The sequence below is a fragment of the Anomaloglossus baeobatrachus genome, chromosome 3 (assembly GCF_048569485.1).
Source record: "Anomaloglossus baeobatrachus isolate aAnoBae1 chromosome 3, aAnoBae1.hap1, whole genome shotgun sequence".
NCBI classification, from domain to species: domain Eukaryota; kingdom Metazoa; phylum Chordata; class Amphibia; order Anura; family Aromobatidae; genus Anomaloglossus; species Anomaloglossus baeobatrachus.
The window spans coordinates 604649531-604673189 of record NC_134355.1 but is presented as its reverse complement, the minus strand read 5'-3'; the positions used below and the strand labels follow the sequence as shown (position 1 = coordinate 604673189).

General features: G+C 42.8%; 1 protein-coding gene across 1 annotated transcript in view; it reads right to left on the bottom strand.

Moving 5' to 3' along the window:
• Positions 1–9265, bottom strand: part of TPO (thyroid peroxidase) — a 230903-nt gene extending 221638 nt beyond the window's left edge. The window contains exons 1-2 of the mRNA XM_075341562.1: positions 9237–9265; positions 7327–7463 (exon numbers count right to left, since the gene is read on the bottom strand). Of these exons, the coding sequence (XP_075197677.1) occupies positions 7327–7463; positions 9237–9265 (166 nt within the window). The remainder of the gene's footprint in view (positions 1–7326; positions 7464–9236) is intronic.
• Between the last annotated feature and the right edge of the window lie 14394 nt (positions 9266–23659).

The window sequence follows — 23659 nt, the reverse complement described above, 5'->3', positions numbered from 1 at the left end:
TGGATTACGTCGGACCTGGAGGTGTTTTTGACAGATTAATAAAGTGGTGAAAGAGGGTGTTTCTTTGTCTTTCATTACAAATAAAGGATTTTTTGGATGTGTGTGTTTATTTACTTTAACTTACAGGTTCATCATGAAAGGTATCTCGGGGAGACGCCTGCTATGATGAACCTAGGACTTAGTGGCAGCTATGGGCTGCTGCCATTAACTCCTTATTACCCCGTTTGCCACCGCACCAGGGCAATTCGGGATGAGCCGGTAAAGTCCCGGGACTGTCGCATCTAATGGATGCGGCAATTCCGGGCGGCTGCTGGCTGATATTGTTAGGCTGGAGAGCTCCCCATAACGTGGAGCTCTCCATCCTGAGAATATCAGCCTTCAGCCGTGTGGCTTTACCCTGGCTGGCATCCAAATGGGGGAAAACCGCACGTCGTTTTTTTTTCATTTATTTATTTTTTTTACTACTCGATATAGACCCGCCCACCTGCGGCTGTGATTGGTTGCAGTGAGACAGCTGTCACTCAGCGTGGGTGCGTGTCAGACTGCAGCCAATCATAGGCCCCGGTAGGCAGGGGAAGCAGGGAATACAAGATGGATTAATGAGCGGCCGGCATTTTCAAAAGAGAAGAAGCTGCCACAGTGTGAACACCGTGCAGCGCCGCACCGGTGATCGTGGAACGGTGAGTATGAGAGAGGCGGTGGGAGGGAGAGACCGACATGGACAGAGAGAGAGATAGAGACATAGAGAGAGACCGACCGACAGACCGACCGACAGAGAGAGACGAAAGACCTGCCTCTGTTATGTTAAATAAAAACATGTGGATCGCAATAATAATGCAATCGAAGTACACTGCTTCACATTTTGGCAGCGATTTACTACAACTCATTGATTTCAATGGGTGTAGAATGCAGCAAAATGGCAAAAACAATTGACATGCTGCTTCATTGAACGCATGGTTTTTGCCCAAAATTATGCAAATTAAACGCAGCATTTGGAAATGCAAAGTTCGGACAAGAAATTCCCATTTTCCATAGACTTTGCTGGAAAATCAAAACGCATGCCTTTTGGCATGAAAACTCTGCAGTTCAAAACGGACCTGAAAAGCAGCTGAAAAGCAGGTGGAAACAGAAAGTGCGGACACAGCCTTAAGTTGCTTCTGTGTGAATTCAGCATGCCGACTGTCATTTTTTGGAATTGTTACAATCAACCAAAATGTTAAAAAATGCTAAAAAATACTTATACTCATCTCAACACTCACCTCTCCCTACATCTTCATATTGCCACTGCTCGCGGTGAAATCTTTGGGCCTCTCAGGCTAGGCCAGGACTTCTGTCTTTGATGAGGTCCTTGAGGATTCTGCACAAGAGGTAATGGCTTCAATGCATGTGCCATGCCCTGGCATACAAATGAGCAGGGATTTCAGTGCGAGCAGCAGCTATCTGAAGATTCAGTGAGGACCTGATGATTGACAATAGGAGCAAAAAGGCCAGTGAGGTGAGCAGTGAGTACAGGTATAACAATTTTTTTTTATTTTTACATCTTATATTGCTGATGCTCTGGAGTCTGGAGAGATTTCTGAGCATAATAAGGGACATTACATTTGTAGAGGATACCTTCTCAGTGAATCAGATTTCCCAGGAAAATATGCGCAATCTGGCATATAAAATTTTTTGTCTTTTCTGCTCATCTCTAGTTGAAAATTAAAGGGGTTGTCCACTTTTTTTTTATTTTAACCCATTTGTTGGTGAGATGATTTTGTGGCAATTAAAAGTACCAAGTTAGTTAAATGTTCAGTTCACAAAAAGGTAAATTGAAATAGTAATTGAGAAGTTACACAGTCATTAATGATGTACAATGATATCTCAAATAGAAGCAATGGACATGGGGAAAACAGAAATCTGTACATAGGTTAAAGATAAGTTAGAAAAGTGCTAAATATAACAAGATATAATTAACATACAACTACATATTAAATAGTACCTGCAGTAGAATAATTAGAGTACAATGGACCCCAGTGCAAAATTTGGACTTGCCCCTTGCCTGCATGTTGGTCAGATGTAGCATTCTAAATCCTTTAACCCTCCGTCACGTACAATAGGCCTGACAGGCACATCTCTTTTACTTTCATTTCTCCTTTCTCACCAGATTGTGAGGAAATCCCCTCCCTCCAGGCAGTCTCCTGTCTCTAGCAGCTCTGTGAAACCTCATACCATAGTTGGATTGCAGAGCTTCAGGAGGACAGATATAACGGCGCTAATCTCTCAGGCTCATTGTATGTGAACACGTCACACTCAATAAGGTTGGTATTTTATGTTTTTATTCATCACATGCTCTGCAAGTGTAATTTTTCTGGGGAAACTTCAGGATCTAATTCTGATTGAATATGTGTTTAATAGTACTTAAGGTAAAATTAAGTTTGTTTCCATACATTTTCTTTGTAGAGTTTTTTGACAGAGTCGAACTGGGGACTATTTGGCGGGAGTTTTGAAATGTTTGCACTTCAGAGTTATTAGCTTTATGTTAAGTAAATGGGGTTTTTTTGCACCTGATTATGTGTAGTCTCTTTTATTACATCCCTATGAAGGTCACTGATCACTTTTAGAGCACTGAAATTGCAAACATTAGATATTATAGGTATTTTTCTAGCCTGCGCCTGACAGTCACATTGTATGTGAACTCACTAGAACCGATATTGTATGTGACGGAGGGTTAAAGACATATGCTGCACTAGTCCCTTCTCCTTCAGTATGTGGTAATGTCCTCATTAATGTACTTATGACCCCCATCCTGGCCCTTTCCTGGTAAATATGTCCCCTATCCTGAGAAATATGTAACCTATCCTGGTAAATATGTCCTCCATCCAGGTATATATCTCCCCAGTCCTGGGCCCCTTCCTGTTAAATATGTACACCATCCTGGTGTATGTGTCCCCATGCTGGTATATGTGTCCCCCATCTTAGGCCTCATTCTGGTAAGGAGGTAATATGTTCCCTATCCTTGTACAGTATATATGCCCCCTGCCTGGGCCCTTTCCTGGTAAATATGTATCCATCATGGTATATATGTTTCCCATCCAGAGTCCCTTCCTAGTAAATTTGTCCCCCATTCCGGTATATATGTCATTATCCAGGACCCCTTACTGGTATATACTGTATGTCACCCATTTTTGTATATATGTCCCGCATACTGAGCCCCTTCCTGGTAAATATGTCCCCCATCTTGGTATATATGTCCCCCATTCTGAGCCTCTTCATGGGAAATATTTCTCTTATCTTGGTAAAAGTGTCTCCCATCCACGTAAATATGTCCTCATGCTGGGCCCCTTATTAGTATATTATCCTTATTCTAGGCTCCTTCCTGGTATTTTTAGTCCCTATTCTGCCTGAAATACATAAAAAAACATGCTTCTTGCCTTCTTATGGTCACACATCTCACGGTATTCTCCTTTGTAGCTGGCATAGTGGCAGGCAGCTGACATCGGCGTTCATCCTATGGTGATGAGTGACATCACTGCCATGCTCCCTCCAGTCATGGTACCCCTGACGTAAGGTGCTGGCCTCTGTTTGGCCGGTGGTATGTATTGCAGTGCAGGGACCTGACAGGTCTCAGTGCAACAATGCATTTCAGTTGGATATTCATCCCTGGAGTAGGTGAAGGCGGTGCTGGGGTCAGTGAGCCGCCTCTACTCGCAAACCTTGAGACCATGAATGTTACAAGCCACAGTATTTGTATCCTCCTTCTGGAGTGGTGCCAGGCCCCAACGCACATTTTGGGTCAAGCCTTTGTCAGCCCAGTTATGTTGGGATGTCTCCTGTTGCTTGTTGTGTTGCATCTTCTGGTCTGTTATCTTTACATTCTTCCTGATTGTTCTTATAACAATAAGTAAATTAATTTATATTTTTCTTATTTTTGGGCTATCTGTCCCATAATTATTCATATTTTCACTCAGGATGTACAGTTGAATCCAGACGTTTACTTACATTATCTGAAAAGACACGTCTGCATGTTTTTTTGTACTATTTAATATGAAATCACAATAAACCTTTCCCGTTTTAGGTCAATTAGGAACCAAAATTATTTATATTTTCCAAATCCCATAATAATAAGTGAATGTTTTAAGACATTTTATTACTTTCTGCAAAGTCAAAAATGTACATACATTTCATTAGTTTTTGGTACCATTGCCCTTAAACTGAAAGGACTTGGGTCAAATGTTTTGGATATCCTTCCACAATCTTCTCACAATAGTTGGTAGGAATTTGGACCCATTCCTTCTGACAGAACTGCTGTAACTGTGCCATGTTTGACGATTGCTTTGCTCGCAATGGCTTTTTTAGCTTTTCCCATAAATTTTCAATAGGATTGAGATCAGGGTTTTCTAAAGGCCACTCCAAAACATTGACTTTATTATCCTTAAGCCACTTTTTAACCGGTTTGTTAGTATGCTTCGGATTACTGTCCATTTAGAAGACCCATTTCCACCAAAGCTGTAAGTTCCTGGCTGATGTCTTGAGGTATTGCTTCAGTATTGCCACATAATCTTCTTTCCTCATTATGCCATCTATTTTGTGAAGTGCACCAGTCCCTCCTGCAGCAAAACAACCCCACAACATGATGCTGCCACCCCTGTGTTTCACAGTTAGGATTGTGTTCTTAGGCTTCAAAGCGTCTCTATTTTTCTCCAAATGTAGTGATACTCATTATGGCCAAACAGTTCAATTTTAGTTTCATCAGACCACAGGACGTCTCCAAAAAATTAAGGTCTTTGCTCCTGTGTGCATTTGCAAACATTAATCTGGCTTTTTAATGTTTCTTTTGGAGTACTTTCTGGCAGAGTGGCATTTCAGCCCATGTTCATACAGTATTCGTTTCCCTGTGGATAATGGCACAATCTTACCAGCTTCCGCCAGCATCTTCACAAAGTCTTTTGCTTTTGTTCTTGGGTTGAAATGTACTTGTCTGGCCAAAGCACGTTCATCTCTTGTACACAGAACCTGTCTCCTTCCTAAGCGGTATGATGGCTGGACATTCCCATCTTGTTTGTACTTGCATGTGATTGTTTTACAGATGAACACAGCACCTTCAGGTATCTGGATATTGCACCCAAAGATGAATCAGACTTGTGCAAGTCCACAGTTATGTTTCTGAAATCTTGGCTGATTTCATTTGAGTTTCCCATGATGCTACACAAAAAAGCAGTGTGTTTCAGGTGTGCATTAAAATACATCCACAGGTGTGTCTCTAATTAAGTCAGATAAGATGTGCGAAAGGACATGAAACGCGCGTCGGGCCTGGGCCGTGGACGGTGTAATTTTGCCATCCTATATTTTAGTATGTATAGATTTGCCCTATGCACTACACTAGGGGAATTACCCTGTTTGACATATTGACATATGTAGCTGCATAGGTGCGGTATATACTGTAGGGATTCACAATTGAAATCATGATATAATTTTTTAATCCTAACTGACCTAAAACATAAAAGTTTTATTCTAATTTCATGTCAGATAGTGAGAATAACCTGCAGATGTGTCTTTTTAGATAGTGTATGTAAATTTCTGGTTTCAACTGTATGTTTCAATTTTTTTTAGAAGCCTCTTGTAAATTACACAAATTCTTTCTAATCTTATTGCCCCACACATCTAATATATAAAGCTGAGTGTGTGTGTGTACGTACGTATGTATGTATGTGTGTGTGTGTATGTATGTGTGTGTGTGTGTGTGTGTGTGTATGCATGTGTGTGTGTATGTCCGCTAAAGGAATCCACACTGTCGCATTTACAATCACAAAATTTTGCACAACCACCTTATTTGACTCAGGGAACGTCATAGACTATGTTTTGAGAGGAAATTTGAACCCCGCGCTTTACAGTTATCCGCTAAAAAACCTGCTTACATTAAAGTCAATGGAGCTGGGAGCTATAGGTCATTAATAGGAGCTCTGAATGGTTTCTATAGGCAACAAAGGGCAGCCTATGTGTCAATCAATATGATATTGGTAGAGACAGACACACACAGAGATACACAGAGACACACAGAGACAGAGACACGCAGAGACAGAGACTCACAGAGACAGACACAGAGATACAGAGAAACACAGAGACACACAGAAACAGACACACAGAGACAGAGAATGACACACACACACACACACACAGAAACAGACACAAAGACACAGACACAGTGACACACACAGAGACACAGACACACAAAGACAGACACAGACAGAGACACACAGAGACAGAGAGACACACACAGAGACACACACACACTTAAACACACAGACCAACACAAAAACAGAAACATACAGAGATAGACAGAGACAAACACAGGGACAGACACATAGAGAGAGAGACACACACACACACACACACACACACACACACAGATGCAAAGAGAGAGATGCAGACATTCAGAGACAGAGAGAAACAGACAGAGAGAGAGTGGTAGAGAGTGGGGCAGAGTAAGAGAGACACTTGGTTACTATCCCGGGCAACTCTGGGTACTACAGCTAGTATTAAATAAGTCGGGTGATTGTGGTAATATCTGAAAGACAGGATGCTCATTTTATGTGTTGGGTCGGTCTGCAGAATGAACGTTCTGCTGACAGTTATCACACGTATATGGCAAGTTTTAGTAAAAGTTGGCTTGATATTTGGATGCAGAGCCTGTGTGGGTGTTTAGCCGGTCCGGGAGCACAAATGAAGTTCTATTTGTATTTGTGGTAAGGTAAATTAAACTAATTGGTGACAAATACCATTTTGAGTAATGGTTTTTTTTTGTTGTTCAATTTTAGATTGAGATATGTTAATTTTGATTTGAAACAACTTGTAGCACCATATTTTAAGAGCATTTTGTGCTGATGAAAGACATAATAGATGCAGCTTACATCAAACAATCCACCATTGTGTTGTTTGTTGTAGGTGTTCAGACATTTCATTCTTACCACACAGTATTGGGTTATTTAATTATGCATGCAGTAAATATTTTCAATAGTGTTATTGAAAAAAGCCATTAACATTGCAGAAGAATATTATATGTAAAATAATTGACTTCATTAAATCTGTTCAGCACAAATAGGAACTTTCCCTCCTGCCATTGTCTGAAACTATAGAAAAAATAGGTTATTCGCTTGTTTTTTTTCTTACAAAGAGAAACATCTTTGCATAAACATTCCCAACTTGATATTATTTTTTGTGACAAATATGATCCCATCTTAATAAATTACTACCTTGACAAATCAGTTATTGTGTCATGTTGAGCTTTTACCACTGGTTATAAATTAGATCATATTTTCTTTACAACCACATAATACAAATCATTACCATTGGGATGAATAGATGTGTTGTATAAATTATTATTCAGATCTTGCGTCATAAGTTTTAATTTTTCTCCAGTTCTCAAAACAGTTTTCTTTTCTTGCATTAAAGCAGCTATTTCTCTGTCACTTTGGTTTGAATTTCTGCAAAGGAAAAAACTAGTTTTTATTAATTTAAAAAATATATTTTTTACTCTGATGTAACAATGTTGTGGCACATTAGCTTCCTAGACTATTAACATAAGAAATATCAAGGTGGATGAGTGACAGGTGTAGGCCTGGTGGGGCTGGGACCCTCATACCGCATGCAACAGCGCAAATTGCTTTTCTGCTCAGCCACACTCAGGTGGCATCAATATTAGCTTCATAGACTGTTATTGCTAGACACAATTAAAGATAGAAAGAGAGGTAGGTCAGTGAAAGGTAGCTGCATGCCTTCCAGTCTGGGAGCTCTACTGCAACAGGCAACACACAACCAGGACACCAAATAGGAGTCCCCATCCCAATTTTCCAAAATTTGGGGTAGACACCAGGGCAGTTTCATCATTTACCCCTTGGTACCCATAGTGTCTTTGCACAGCAGACAGGCCTGTGCCATGCACCAGATAGGGTCTGACCCAGAATTTACATCTTTCAAATGAAAAGGTGGATGAGTGACATGAGTAGACCTGTTGCTCTGAGACCCCTGCCACTACATACAAGACCCAATTTTGAGACCCAACTTGGAGTCTCCAAATTTCCAAGAATTAGGGGCAGACAATAGGACAGTGGCATCAATTGCCCCACAATACCTATAGTGTTGTGGCGCAGCAGTGACGCATGGATCATGCACCAGATATGATCTGGCCCAGAATTTACAGCTTTTAAATGAAGAGGAGGATGAGTGACAGGAGTAGACCTATTCTTCTGAGACCCCTGCCACTAGACACAAGACTAAATTTGGAGACCCAACTTGGAGTCTTCACAATTCTAAAAATTAGGGGCAGACACCAGGACAGTTTTATCAATTGCTCCACAGTACCCATAGTGTTTTAGTGTAGCAGAGAGGCATGGGCCATGCACCAGACAGGATCTGGCTTAGAATTTACATCTTTCAAATGCAGAAGAGGATGAGTGACAGGAGTAGGCTTGTTCCTCTGTGACCCCTGCCACTACAGACAAGACACGACTTGGAGACTCAACTTAGAATCTCCACATTTTCAAAAATTAGGGACAGACACCAGGACAGTTTCATCAATTGACTGAGAGTACCCATAGTGTCATTGCACAGACATTAGGCATGGGCCATGCACCACACAGGGTCTGTGCCATGCAGGTGTCATGGGTGGCAAACAGTCATGTGGTTTCTGGCAATAGAAGGTCACATCGTTTGGCTACGCAAAATGCTTCTTGACTATCTATTGTTCCTGCTGTCATTATTCATTGTTATAGTTACCTTCCTGATGGATTTTAATCTCCAGCTTTTGGACGCAGCAGCAGCTCGCCTTCCTTTAAGCTGCTAATCATCAATATTCTCTTGGTGCTTAAATACTCCGTTCTTCTCTGGACAGGTGCTGGTGATATTATTCAGTTCTTTCTAGGTCTGGTTGCAAACAGGTGGCTTGCTTTCATCTGTAGTATCATTGCTGAAGCTTGCTAAACTCCTGCCTGTGACATCTGTGGATAAGTAGTTCATGCTTTTTCTCCCATGTGTTCAACTTGTGTTTTCCTTTAGCGTTTAATGGGGTTGAAGAAACGATCATCCCATACGTTCCCTATTTAGAGTCCAGTACGAGGCATACCTAGGGTCAGGTATCCGGCTCGGCGCAAAGGTGCGGAACCTATCTAGGGTGGTTATGGATCCCAGGGTCCATCTGTAGGTTTGGTCAGGGGTCATCATCTCTTCCTTACTTAGACTCACCTTTCCTCTTCCCTTACCTTTCATGGCTCACTTGGTACTTCCCCATACTTCCCCATACCTAGCGTGACAGCCTGGCACAGAATTTATGGCTTTCAAATTGAGTTAAAATTAAGAGGTGGGTGGGTCAGTGACCGGTTTAGGGCTGCTGTGCTGGGAGCACTCGTACCTCATGCTACAGGTAAAACTGCTTTTCTGTTTAGCCCGTCAGATGGCAGCATGCCTGCCACTCTGGGAGCCCTACTGCTACAGGCAACACACAACATGGAGACCCAATCAGCGTTAGTCTGGTAATCTTACTGCTTTAAAATGAAATGTACATCAAACATGAGGCCAGTATACTGAAGGTTACTGAAAAATCCAAATATTGTATGTGGTGTGACAGCCGGAGACCAGATAAAAACAGAAGGTGGAATAACGGTAAACGTATCCCCAGAAGTGGAGTTTACCATTCTGATAAAAGGGGTGTAGCGGAAATGAGTAGTGACTGCTCTTTTAGATTAAACAGGTAACATAAGTACGTAACTTCTAAAAAAAATACATTATCTATGGACATTCTTAATAACGATGTGTTGGAGATCAAAACTGGTACACCCTGCATAACAATCAGACAAATCGGCAGTGTACCTTACAAGACGAAAAGAAAGAATTTTCAAATATTATGTCTTCAATACATAAATAAGCTGCATCAAGTGGCCTCTTCTCCTCTTCATCCACCTCAGCATCACAGTACAGTCCTCAGAGGTGGTACCCCAATTACTCTTGTTTGTCCCCATGTCACAGCTCTCCAACCGCCCAACTAACTATGGGGAACCACAGATGGGCGAGTCTGGAGAGCTGTTCAGACATTCTTTTCCATGGGTATCAGAGGTCTGCTTCAAAGATTCACAGGCTCAAAAGGAGAAAAGCATCTGCACTGATGGCCAAAATGGTCAGTTGGATCTGGAGGTGGACAAGTTGGCATCTAAGCAAAATCCAGACCCTCGTCAACAGACATTAAATCCCGGGGGTGGAGGTGATCATGATGAAACTCAGATAACTAAGTCGCACACGTACTGTCTTGTGCTGTCAGGGCCGGAAAAGGTCGAGGGTGATTCTCCGGAAAAGGAGTGTGGACAACAGAGAGGATGATGATGAGGTTGTAGAACAAACCCCCTCCGACTACAGCCCTCATTCCCCATTTTTTTTTTTTTAAAACAAAGGTCCGCTGTAATCCATAGCAATGTCCCATGACGTTTCCTAAAAGCCAACGTGAAACACATAAAAAGACAAAATTATCAAAGAAATAGATTAGACAAAAAACATCCTCATTTACCAATTTATTTCCCGCAAAATCTCTAAAGACTGCTTTACATGCTGCAATTATTCGTGCGATCACATTTGCGATCGCACCCGCTCCCATCGTTTGTGCGGCACGGGCAATTTGTTGCCCGTGTCGCAAAATGCTGTAACCCCCCGTCACATGTACTTACCTTTTAAACAACCTCGCTGTGGGCGGCGAACATCCACTTCCTGAAGGGGGAGGGACGTTCGGCGTCACAGCGACGTCACACAGCGGCCGCCCAATAGAAGCGGAGGGGTGGAGATGAGCGGGACGTAAACATCCCGCCCACCTCCTTCCTTCCGCATTGCCGGCGGGATGCAGGTAAGCTGTAGTCCATCGTTCCCGGGATGTGACACGGTGCGATGCGTGCTGCCTCGGGAACGATGAACAACCGGACGTTCGATTTTTAGAAAATAAGCGACATGTCAACGATGAACGAGGAGGTGAGTATTTCAGCTTGTTCACCATCGCACGTAGCTGTCACATGCTACGATATCACTAACAATGCCGGATGTGCATCACTTACGACATGACCCCGCCGACATCTCGTTAGATATATCGTAGCGTGTAAAGCCCGCTTAAGCCAAATCTTTCTCAATCCACCATAACATCTTCACCTGCACGTCCCTCACAGACCAACAGTTTGCTGTGTACACCATTCTCCACCCTCTCTCAGCACAACAGCCAGCCTTTCATGCCGCAGTTGTGGTCATGTAAAAGATTTTTTCCTCCTACACATGTCAAAGCTAAGTGCTTTAGTTTCACCATATCCAATCTGTTGTCCATGGAAATGCTGCCTTTTCCACTTGGTGGATACAAACGGTTTCCAAAAGCTGATGGCCATCGCACTCCCCCAGTACCAGTTGCCCTTTCACCATTACTTCTCTAATAAAGCTGTGCCTATGCTACACCACCACTACTCGAAGACATCACACATTCCTGTAAAAAATATGTGTCTGATAGGGTGCATTTCACAAATGACACTTGGACGAGCAAACATGTCCCAGAGCGTTATATCTCGCTGAATGGGTACTGGGTGACTGTTGGCTGTGGGGGCAGACGGGGAAGGGGTGGCTCCACAAGTCTTGAAATTCTCAGGGCTTGTGGGACAAACCTCTGTATCTACCACTTCTTCCACTGCTTCTGCCTCCTATACCTCATCTAGGGCCTCCACCTGCGCCCTGAACCTTTCCTTTAATGGGACCCACATTGCAACAGTACAGAGAAAATCTTCCACCTCACTATTATGCAGCCATGGCTTAGCACAATAAGGCTGTGTTGCACTTTAAATGCATTGGAGAACAGAACACAGTCACAGCTGTACAGTTGCGGAGATCTATTCAGACCAAGTTTGAACAATGGCTGTCTCTATTCAACCTGGAGTCACAGAAGGCTGTGTGCGATGCTTGTGCGAATCTGGTCACTTTTATGGTCTGGCATGGTCACTGTGTGCTCAATTCCGCAGCTCAAACCCAACTAGCATCACTACAGAGATCTTTCGGCCTACTCGTTAACCGGTTGATATATGATGTGCTGAGAAGGGGGGAGTTCCACTATGCGCATCTTGCCACAACTGTGTCAGCAGCGATGAACCCTGGTGTAGTATGTCATGACGCATAGCCTGGCCCCACCGCGGTGCGGTGGTGAGGCAAATCATCCTTGCGAATTGGGCACAGATGAATGACCTCTTCACCCTTTTGCACAGTTTCAAAATGTCTATCAAGATGATTAAATTACAATTTTTAGCTGTACCACAGATTTTGCGCTAGTTATATAGTAAAATAACTATTTTTAGCTGGACCACACAATTACCACTATTTAGATGATTAATTGGCAATTTTTGGCTGGATCACAGATTTTGCACTATTTAGATTCTGAAATAGCAATTTTTAGCTGGACCACAGATGTTGCACTATTTAGATGCTGAAATAGAATTTTTGAGATGGAGAATAGATTTTGCATTATTTAGATGATGAAATTGTAATTTTTGGCTGGATCACACAATTCCCACTACTTAGATGACGAAAGGCAATTTTTGGCTGGATCACAGATTTTGCACTGTTTAGATGATGAAATAGCAATTTTAAGCTGGACCACAGATATTGCACTATTTAGATGATGAAATAGCAAGTTTTGACTGGACCACAGATTTTGTACTATTTAGATGATGAAATAGCAATTTTTAGCTGCACCACATAATTACCAATATTTAGATGATTAAATAGCAAGTTTTGGGTGGATCACATATTTTGAACTATTTATATGATAAAATAGAAATTTTTAGCTGGACCACAGATTTTACAATATTTAGATGCTGAAATAGCAATTTTGAGCTGGACCTCAGAGTTTGCACTATTTAGATTATGATATAGCAATTTTTGGCTGGACCACAAAATTACAAATATTTAGATTATTAAATAGCATTTTTGTGGCTGGATCACAGATTTTGCAATCTCTATTTCGATGATCAAATAGCAATTTTTGCAAGTCCCACACAATTAGCAATCACTAGATGATGAAATCCCGATTTGTGATACACAACATTCCCTACACTGCATCACAAAATCCTGGTGATTGGTTCTCTTTAAACAGACTTGCTTCTGCAGATATCAGACAAATACAGCTCATATGCTCTGCACACTCTACATCATTTTGCTGCAAAATGTTATTTGACATATTTTAAAGGCGTTGCCTAGTACTAGATACTGTGATGACCTATACTTAGTATCAGCCATTAATATCATATCGATGGGGATGCAACCAGCAATCAGCACCTCCACTGATCAGCTGTTGTCGATGTCAACTGTGACTGGATGTGATAATTTGCGGAGCTCCTGCACAGCATAGTTATTATTATTAATTATTATTATAGCGCCTTTTATTCCATGTTATTCCATGGCGCTTTAGATGTGAAAAGGGGTACACATAGTAGGGACAAGTACAATAATCGTAAACAAAACAAGGCACAGTCTTATACAGGAGAGAGGACCCTGCCCACGAGGGCTCACAGTCTAGAAGGGATGGATGAGGACACAGTAGGTGAGGGTAGAGATGGTTGTGCGGCGCTATATCAGACTGAGGGTTATGGCAGGTTGCAGGCTTGTTGGAAGAGGTGGGTCTTCAGGTTCTTTTTGAAGCTCATCAAGCTAGACGAGAGTCTGATAGGTTGTGGCAGAGCATTCCAGAGTATGGGGAATGCACGGGAGAAATCTTGGATGTGGTGGTGGGAAGAGGAGATGAGAGGGGAGTAGAGAAGGAGATCTTGTGAGGATCGAAGGTTACGTGCAGGTAAGTACTGGGAGACTAGGTCATTGATGTAGGGGGAGACAGGTTGTGGATGGCTTTGTAGGTCATGGTTAGGGTTTCGAACTGGAGTCGTTGGGCAATGGGAAGCTAATGAAGGGATTGGCTGAGGGGGAGGTCAGGAAGTAGCAGGGGGACAGGTGGATTAGTCGGGTAGCATAGTTTAGAATAGATTGTAGGTATGCGAGACTGTTAGAAGGAAGTCCACAGAGCAGGAGTTTGCAATAGTCCAGGCGGGAAATAATAAGGGCATGCACGAGAGTTTTTGCAGCTTCTTGGGAAAGGAATGTATGAATCCGGGAAATATTTTTGAGTTGGAGGCAGCAGGAGGTGAAGAGGGTTTGGATATGTGGCTTGAAGGAGAGAGCAGAGACTAAAGTTACTCCCAGGCAGAACTTGGAAAAGTGAGCAGCCCATGACTTTGATGGATAGGTTAGGTGGAGTGGTAGAGTGAGGAGGAGGATGCAAGATAATGAATTCTGTTTTGTCCATGTTCAGTTTTAGAAATCGAGCAGGAAAAAATGATGATATAGCAGACAGACACTAGAATTCTGGTTAGAAAGGAGGAGATGTCAGGTCCAGAGAGGTAGATCTGCATTTCATCAGCGTAAAGGTGATACTGAAAGCTGTGGGACTCTATGAGCTGTCCCAGGCCGAAGGTGTAGATGGAGAACAGCAGGGGTCCTAAAATTTAACCTTTTGTATGCATTGGGATACTGTAAATCCACTCCTATTCATTCTAATAGAATGGATGTACAGTAATCAGCCACCACACAATTGACTAAGCTGTATTGTACAGCTCCTGATCATATCAGGTTGCTGCTGAGACTAGCTGATCAGTAGGGGGTACTCTAGTGTTGCACCCTCATGATTATTATAAACTACTGGACAACCACTTTAAGGGCTTATGCAGACATCTCTGAAACTCGGTCTGAGTACGTACTGCAATGCATGGATTGTTAACAGCTCTAGTAAACATTTATAGAAACCTTTGAATTTGGGTCGGGAGACCCGCGTATAATCTGTGCACTGTTGTACGTGCTCGGTGGACCAAATATCATAGACATCTGCATGAGCCCTAATAGTACATCATGGGGTAGGTTACAGGGTTATTCCCAAAACTGCACATTGGGGCCTATCCTATGGATATAAACCTGGTACTCATTAGGAGTGGTCAGAGACAGAGAACAGGCCATGGAAAAGCTCTTCCATTAAGATGGGGCATTTTAGTGCCGGTTCTTCGGATGGGTGGATGGCCCAGTAGTCTGACATCAAGCAATCAGCAAGTAATCACCTCTCCAAACAATAGGTGATAACCTACCTACAATGTTTGGAATAAACTTGTAGGCCAAAAAGTGGATTCTGGGTTGCTCGTTGCCTGGAGGTAAAAAAACATCTCTACTATTGTTCACCTACTTTTGATAGATTCTGGCTCTGCTGTTTTCTCAGTGTTTTGCTCATTTTGTTGTTTCCTCTCTCTTCCTTTTTTTTTTGCTTCCTGCATTTCTTTCTCTTTTTTCTTTTCTGCTGGTGATTCACTCTCTCTCTCTTCTGATTGGTCAGTGTCTAGTCATGCCATCAGCTCACTACATTGCTAATTCTGCTGATTGGTGGCTTCCAGGTCCATCAGTTCCCTTGGAATTGTAAACATCTGTGCATTGTAGACAGGGCTAAACTCTTGAGCCACCTACAGACTCTTTGGAACCAGACATCTGAGGCTCAGCACTGGATCTGAGGATGGCGATAGTGCACAATTTGTCTTTTTTATGAAAAAAAACCCAAAATCTACTTAAAGAGTAAACAATGTTTTATTATTTTCATAAGTCAAGACAGCATGGACCAGGGCTCATCCCACTGAATGCCTACATTCCTTCCCCATGGGCAGGACCCTACTCAGATAACACAGGGCGAGGGAACCACACATTGGTAAGACTTTATTTGTTCATCAACAGGGAAAACCAGATTGAACATTCCCAGCAAGAACACAAGATTGTACAAGCAACAGAGTCTCTTACTTCAGCTTGCCCGTCAAGGCTTAGAATATTTGTAACTTTTGGGCTTCCAGGGTAAACTATTCAAGCCAGCAGCACCCCACTTTTGGTAGGCACCCACTGAAAGGAGATAGTAGTAAACTTAGGAAGCTGACAAAGCACAGCAGGGTATGTAGCCAGGCGACCGAATTGTTCCAACCTGCGTTGTCCAAGCAAATTCACTAGGCTCAGTGTTGAGCAGTGATGCTGTTATATGCTCCTTTATTTGGAACCATAGCTCCTAGGCTGAAATCTTGTACAATGTTCAAAGTGAAGCAGTTTTATGAACCTCCATCTGAAACTGTAGATCCTAGGCTGAGGTCATGTAGAATATTTGAAGTGAAGCAGTTCTGTGATCCTGCAGCTGAAACTGTAGCTCCTGGGCTGAGGTCATGTAGAATATTTACCTGGTGACAAAAGCAATGCCCTTTTATACCACTCAGTTCTCAATTCAGGGTAATGGGTCTTGCATGATTTGACTGAGAAGGCTGCTCTCAATTAGTCCTCAGTTCCATCTGACTGCATAATTTTCTTCTGAATTACGTAGTCAGAAGGCTTGAGGCAATCCACATTTATAGAAAATAAGCCTCCTATCAGTCTGATATGAGACAATGGATAACCTCTCTTGATTGAACAAACAAGGGAACCATGAGTCTGGCCTAATTAAGAACAGTTCACCCGCCACACAAGTGGCCAGATGCTCAGTCATTACAAATACAAATAAAATAAAGCAACTTACATTTATATTATCTTATTAAAGAAATTCACTTGACCTTGCAGAAGAAAGTCAATATCTTTCTCTAACTCCTCCCTTCTCCCCTTTACATACAACTTTAAAAGCACCAACTGTCATCTCCTCAGAAATAGGAAAATCTGAATATTCACTGAATACAGATTTTAGAGATTTTCCCCATGAAATGAGCGAGACGGATCTCTAGAGGAGATAAAAGAAACACATTTCTCTGATGAGTTACTTATATTCATAAGTATTATTGATTTAGGAAATAAAATATTAAAACCATGGTTACTCTGAACAGGAGACTGTCCCTTTAAGGTAATATCTGGCTACAGTGTTTCTAGTCTAAAAAGTACCCAGGAAGCATCAGAAATTCAATACAATCTATGTCAATCATTTCTGATCATTTTTATGAATAATTTTAAAAAACAATGGAACATTGAAGCTTTTCTTTCTTCTCCATTCATATAAACACAATGTGGCACAGAACTAACCTATTTAAACTGTCTTAGGTTACCGATGTTAATAGAGTCTTTCAGAAAAGTGACTTTTGCAACATTTCAAGGCATCATATTAACCATCAATTAGGCACAGTTTAAATCAGAGAGCAAGTAATTTTTGGTTAGTTTATATTGTCGAGAAACATTCTAGAGACCTTACAATAAAACTTCAGCAAAGGCTGAAATGTCATTGATAAATGGCTTTGTTTTGCATATAAGCATAAGCAAGAAGAATAATGTGTATGATGGATAAGCTAATGTATAGTTAATTACATACTGCATAACATATAGAGAAAATGAGAAATCATTTCTATATTTCCAGTGATCAGGGTACAATTATTAGCCGCCAACTGAGCGTTCTATTAAAAAGAGATATTTTACAGAGTTAATAATGCATGACTTATAATGATGACATAATTATGAAAGTAATGGGCAGCAAGATATATTTCCCACAGTGTAGATCAATGTAAAGCCATGTGAAAACATAATTGAAATAAACTTTATATTGTGCTCATTGGCATGTGCAATGTTCGTCCCTTGCCTCTGAAGGCTCATGTGTGCACACATTCACTTTTTATAGACCACACACTATATTACAGTTTATTTTGCCCAAACTTTATGGACAAAGTCTTTAAATAGTTTTGAGTTGTGTTACCTTTTTATTCGCTTATGAATTGTTTGATTGTTAATGAATTCCAAGTTCGTACTTGTAGCTAAAAAGGAAAAACAAAGGAAGTGAGAATTCTAATTAATCCACAAACAGAAAGATAATAAATAATACCGTAATGCTGTTAATTGATAGCGTATTGTTTGTGTATTGTACAATTGTCAGTGTTTAAAGGGGTTGTCCGGGACATTAACATTAACATCGCCTGGGTTAATAACTGCTGTTAACAAAATAGAATGTATTAACAAAAATGTATTCTGCATGCAAAAAACACAAAAAAAATAGATAGAAATGTGATTATTAAAAGGCAAAAACTAAGCTAATAGAAGCATTTCACAACATATATTTCAACACCACAGATATTCCATACAGATTTAACTAAAGGCCACTTTACACGCTGCGATAACGGTACCGATATCGCTAGCGTGGGTACCCACCCCCATCGGTTTTGCGAGACGGGCAAATCGCTGCCCGTGGCACACAACATTGCCCAGACCCATCACACTACTTACCTGCCTAGCGACGTCGCTGTGACCAGCAATCTGCCTCCTTTCTAAGGGGGCGGTCCATGTGGCGTCACAGCGATGTCACTAAGCGACCGCCCAATAGAAGCGGAGGGGCAGAGATGAGCGGGACGTAACATCCCGCCCACCTCCTTCCTTTCTCAATGCGAGCGGGACGCAGGTAAGGAGAGGTTCCTCATTACTGCGGTGTCATACAGAGCGATGTGTGCTGCCACAGGAACAACGAACTACATCGTTACTGCAGCAGCAACGATATTCGAGAATGGACCCCCATGTCACCGATGAGCGACTTTGACTGTTTTTGCGACGATTCAAAATTGCTCAAAGGTGTCACACGCAAAGATATCGCTAAAGCGACCGGATGTGCGTCACAAATTCCGTGACCCCAACGAGATAGCTTTAGCGATGTCGTAGCGTGTCAAGCGGCCTTAAGTTGGCCAAGTAATGTGAAGTAATCTTCTACTCCTTATTCGAGAGCCTTTTGATAAACAACATTCTTAGTTCTTCCTTCAGGTGCAAAGACGTACAGATTTTTGGCTGTTCCAACTCTTGAACAGGCCACCTAAAGTTGACCATGAGAAAAGCATGGAGATTGTTAATCAATTCCAACTACTTTCAAAGACTGTCCCTGAGCCTTGTTGATGGACATAGCAAATGCCAGTCAAACAGGAAACTGGAGGCGTTTAAAATCAAAAGGCAAATCAGATGGACCTGTGAGTTTCTGCTGCTCGTTGCAAACTATTGTTCCTTTTCTGAAGCACAATGTCACGGCTTTGAAAATCATTACTTACAATCAAGATGGCTACCTCATCAAATGTGGGAGCATTGAAACGTCGCTGATGTTCACCTTGTGTTTTGTCAGCTCGAATGACAACCTTGTAATCGTGATTTGGCATGCATTCAAGTGCAGTCTTGAAAAGTTGAACATATGGATTGTTGGAGTGAAGGAACTACTGCAAAATAGTGACAATATCAAGGCGAGTGTTAGGAATAACAAGAGCATCTCCGCTGAGCCTCTGCTTCTGCATTTCCCATGAAGAAGACTTGAAGAAATTGAGGTTTTTCTCCTTGTAATGGAAGCAGTGACCCAATTGACTGGTAAACCTGTCCTTGAACTTTAAATGTCGGATAAATCCTGTTGAAAACATTTCTTTTGTTGCACCAAATGATGTCATTTGGAAGCAGGAGTTGCACTTCCTAATTTTGTCCAAGAAATGCTTTGATATTGTACTGGTACCTGCCATCAGAGACTTTAGGGGATCTGGTGGTGACAGGAGAGGTGGAAGTTTTATCTTGCCATTTGCACAGCATAAACCTGGCGGTTCATCTTTCCATTTCAAGGCACTGCAGTACATGCAGACCACAACCATTTTTCCTATCTGAACTTTAGGATGATCCTGATAGTTTATTTCTGACTGGTAGCAAAAGGCAGCATGTTTCAAATCTCCAACCATTTCCTGTGCCCTGGTGGAAGAAATAGCAATTCTCTAAGTGGCAAGTCGGCCTTCCTTCTGCTGAGATGACTTATTGGACCTTGAGGAAGTAGCTCTTGTTCTCCTGTCTGCAAGCTTCGCTTCCCTCTCCTCAGAAAGTTCATTGGCCCTTGAGGAAGAAGCTCTTGTTTTCATGTCTGCAAGCCTCACTTCCCTCTCCTCAGAAACTTCATTGGCTCTTGAGGAAGCAGCTCTTGTTTTCATGTCTGCAAGCCTCGCTTCCTTCTCCTCAGAGAGTTCATTTGTCCTTGAGGAAGCAGGTCTTGTTTTCATGTCTGTAAGCCTTGCTTCCCTCTCCTCAGAAAGTTCATTGGCCCTTGAGGAAGCAGCTCTTGTTCTCTTGTCTGCAAGCCTCGCTTCCCTCTGCTCAGAAAGTTCATTTGCTCTTGAGGAAGCAGCTGCTGTTCTCATGTGTGTCAGCCTTGTTTCTCGGTCTTCACATTTTTCATTGGCCCGTAATGCAGCTTTTCTTTTCGCATCAGCTGACATTCATGCCAAGGAATTCCTTTTCTTATGAGGCATTATTGTGGTTAAAATAGTCTGTAACTGACAGTTTCTATATCCTCTCACATAGAGGTAATGTGACTGACATCAGCCTTTCCACCAACACACCCTAACTGACATTCTATTACCTCACACAAGCTTTGTTATACTGAGAATGTCCTTTGTTGCCTATATTAACCAATCAGAGCTCAGATTAATTAACTGTAGCAAAATAGAAGCTGAGCTGTAATTGGTTGCTATTGGCAGCCTGATAAATCCCCAGGCAAAATAAAGCCCTTCCCCCTGACAGTATATATTAGCTCACACATACACATAATAGACAGGTCATGTGACTGACAGCTGCCGTATTTCCTAAATGGTACATTTGTTGTTCTTGTAGTTTGGCTGCTTATTAATAAGATTTTTATTTTTGAAGGATAATACCAGACTTGTGTGTGTTTTAGGGTGATTATGTGGCGAGGTTGATGCATGTGTGGTGAGATGTGTGCTGAGGGTGGTATATGTGATCAAGCACGTGGTAGTGTGTGGCGCATTTTGTGTGTGTGTTCATATCCCCGAGTGTGGTGAGTATCCCATGTCAGGGCCCCACCTTAGCAACTGTACGGTATTTACTCTTTGGCGCCATCACTCTCATTTTTTAAGTCCCCCTTGATCACATCTGGCAGCTGTCAATTTGGCTCCAACACTTTTCGTTTCACTTTTTCCCCATTATGTAGATAGGGGCAAAATTGATTGGTAAAATTGAACATGCGCCGTTAAACTTTCACCTCACAACATAGCCTATGACGCTCTTGGGGTCCAGATGTGTGAGTGTGCAAAATGTTGTGGCTGTAGCTGCGATGGTGCAGATGCCAATCCCGGACATACATACACACACACACACACACACACAAACACATTCAGCTTTATATATTAGACTAGCTGTAGTACCCGGATGTTGCTCGGGATAGTAAGTGTCTCTCTGTCTCTCTTCCAGTCTCTGTCTGTGTGTCGCTGTCTGTCTGTCTCACTGTCTGTTTCTTTCCTTGTCTGTCTGCTTCTATCTCTGTCTATATTTGCATCAGTCTATCTGTCTCAATCTCTGTATCTGTCTGTCTCTATCTCTGTGTCTTTCTCTATGTGTGTGTCTTTCTGTCTCTCTCTTTCCCCATCTGTCTCTTTCCCCGTCTGTCTCTTTCCCCATCTGTCTCTTTTCCCATCTGTCTCTTTCAACATCTGTCTCTTTGTCCATCTGTCTCTTTGTCCGTCTGTCTCTTTCCAGGGCTGTCTCTTTGCCCGTCTGTCTCTTTGCCCATCTGTCTCTTTGTCCGGCTGTCTTTTTGCCAGGCTGTCTTTTTGCCCGGCAGTCTTTTTGCCCGGCTGTCTGTTTCTAGGTCTGTCTCTTTCTAGGTCTGTCTCTTTCAAGGGCTGTCTCTTTCCAGGACTGTCAATTTCCCCATCTGTCTCTTTCCATGTCTGTCTCTTTTCTTGTCTGTCTCTTTCCTCGTCTGTCTCTTTCCCGGTCTGTCTCTTTCCCGGTCTGTCTCTTTCCCGGTCTGTCTCTTTCCCGGTCTGTCTCTTTCCAGGTCTGTCTCTTTCCACGGCTATCTCTTTGCCGGGCTGTCTCTTTGCCGGGCTGTCTCTTTCCAGGTCTGTCTCTTTCTAGGTCTGTCTCTTTCCAGGTCTGTCTCTTTCCAGGGCTGTCTCTTTCCAGGGCTGTCTCTTTCCAGGTCTGTCTCTTTCCCGGTCTGTCTCTTTACAGGTCTGTCTCTTTGCCCATCTGTCTCTTTGGGTGTCTGTCTCTTTAGGCGTCTGTCTCTTTGCATGTCTGTCTCTTTGCCCGGCTGTCTATTTGCCGGGCTGTTTCTTTCCAGGGCTGTCTCTTTCTAGGTCTGTCTCTTTCCAGGGCTGTCTCTTTCCAGGTCTGTCTTTTTGCCCATCTGTCTCTTTGGGTGTCTGTCTCTTTGGGCGTCTGTCTCTTTCGGCGTCTGTCTCTTTGCACGGCTGTCTCTTTGCCCGGCTGTCTCTTTCCAGGGCTGTCTCTTTCCAGGGCTGTCTCTTTCCAGGTCTGTCTCTTTGCCGGTCTGTCTCTTTCCCGGTCTGTCTCTTTCCTGGACTGTCTCTTTGCTCATCTGTCTCTTTCCTGGACTGTCTCTTTGCTCATCTGTCTCTTTGCCCATCTGTCTCTTTGCCCATCTGTCTCTTTCCAGGGCTGTCTCTTTTCAAGGCTGTCTCTTTGTCCATCTGTCTCTTTCCAGGGCTGTCTCATTCCAGGGCTGTCTCTTTCCAGATCTGTCAATTTCCCCATCTGTCTCTTTTTCCATCTGTCTCTTTCCTCATCTGTCTCTTTCCTCATCTGTCTCTTTCCTCATCTGTCTCTTTCCTTGTCTGTCTCTTTCCTCGTCCGTCTCTTTCCCCGTCTGTCTCTTTCCCCGTCTGTCTCTTTCCCGGTCTGTTTCTTTCCAGTGCTGTATCTTTCCAGTGCTGTCTCTTTGCCGTCTGTTTCTTTGCCGGGCTGTCTCTTTGCCGGGCTGTCTCTTTCTAGGGCTGTCTCTTTCCAGGTCTGTCTCTTTGCCAGTCTGTCTCTTTCCCCGTCGGTCTCTTTCCATGGCTCTCTCTTTCCAGGGCTGTCTCTTTCCAGGGCTGTCTCTTTCCAGGGCTCTCTTTTTCACGCTCTGTCTCTTTCCCGCTCTGTCTCTTTTACGGGCTGTCTCTTTCCAGGGCTGTCTCTTTGCCCGTCTGTCTCTTTCCAGGGCTGTCTCTTTCCAGGTCTGTCTCTTTGCCCGTCTGTCTTTTTGGGCGTCTGTCTCTTTGCCTGGCTGTCTTTTTCCAGGTCTGTATCTTTCCAGGGCTGTCTCTTTACAGGTCTGTCTCTTTTCCGTTCTGTCTCTTTCCTGGTCTGTCTCTTTCCTGGTCTGTCTCTTTCCTGGACTGTCTCTTTGCCGGTCTGTCTCTTTGCCCGTCTGTCTCTTTGCCCGTCTGTCTCTTTCCAGGGCTGTCTCTTTTCAGGGCTGTCTCTTTGCCCATCTGTCTCTTTCCAGGGCTGTCTCTTTTCAGGGCTGTCTCTTTCTAGGTCTGTCCCTTTGCCCGTCTGTCTCTTTCCAGGGCTGTCTCTTTCCAGGACTGTCTCTCTCCAGGTCTCTCTCTTTCCAGGGTTGTCTCTCTCCAGGTCTGTCTCTTTCCCACTCTGTCTCTTTCCCGCTCTGTCTCTTACCCAGTCTGTCTCTTTCCAGGTCTGTCTCTTTTCCCATCTGTCTATTTCCAGGGCTGTCTCTTTCTAGGTCTGTATCTTTGCCCATCTGTCTCTTTCCAGGGCTGTCTCTTTCCAGGGCTGTCTCTCTCCAGGTCTGTCTCTTTCCCGCTCTGTCTCTTACCCGGTCTTT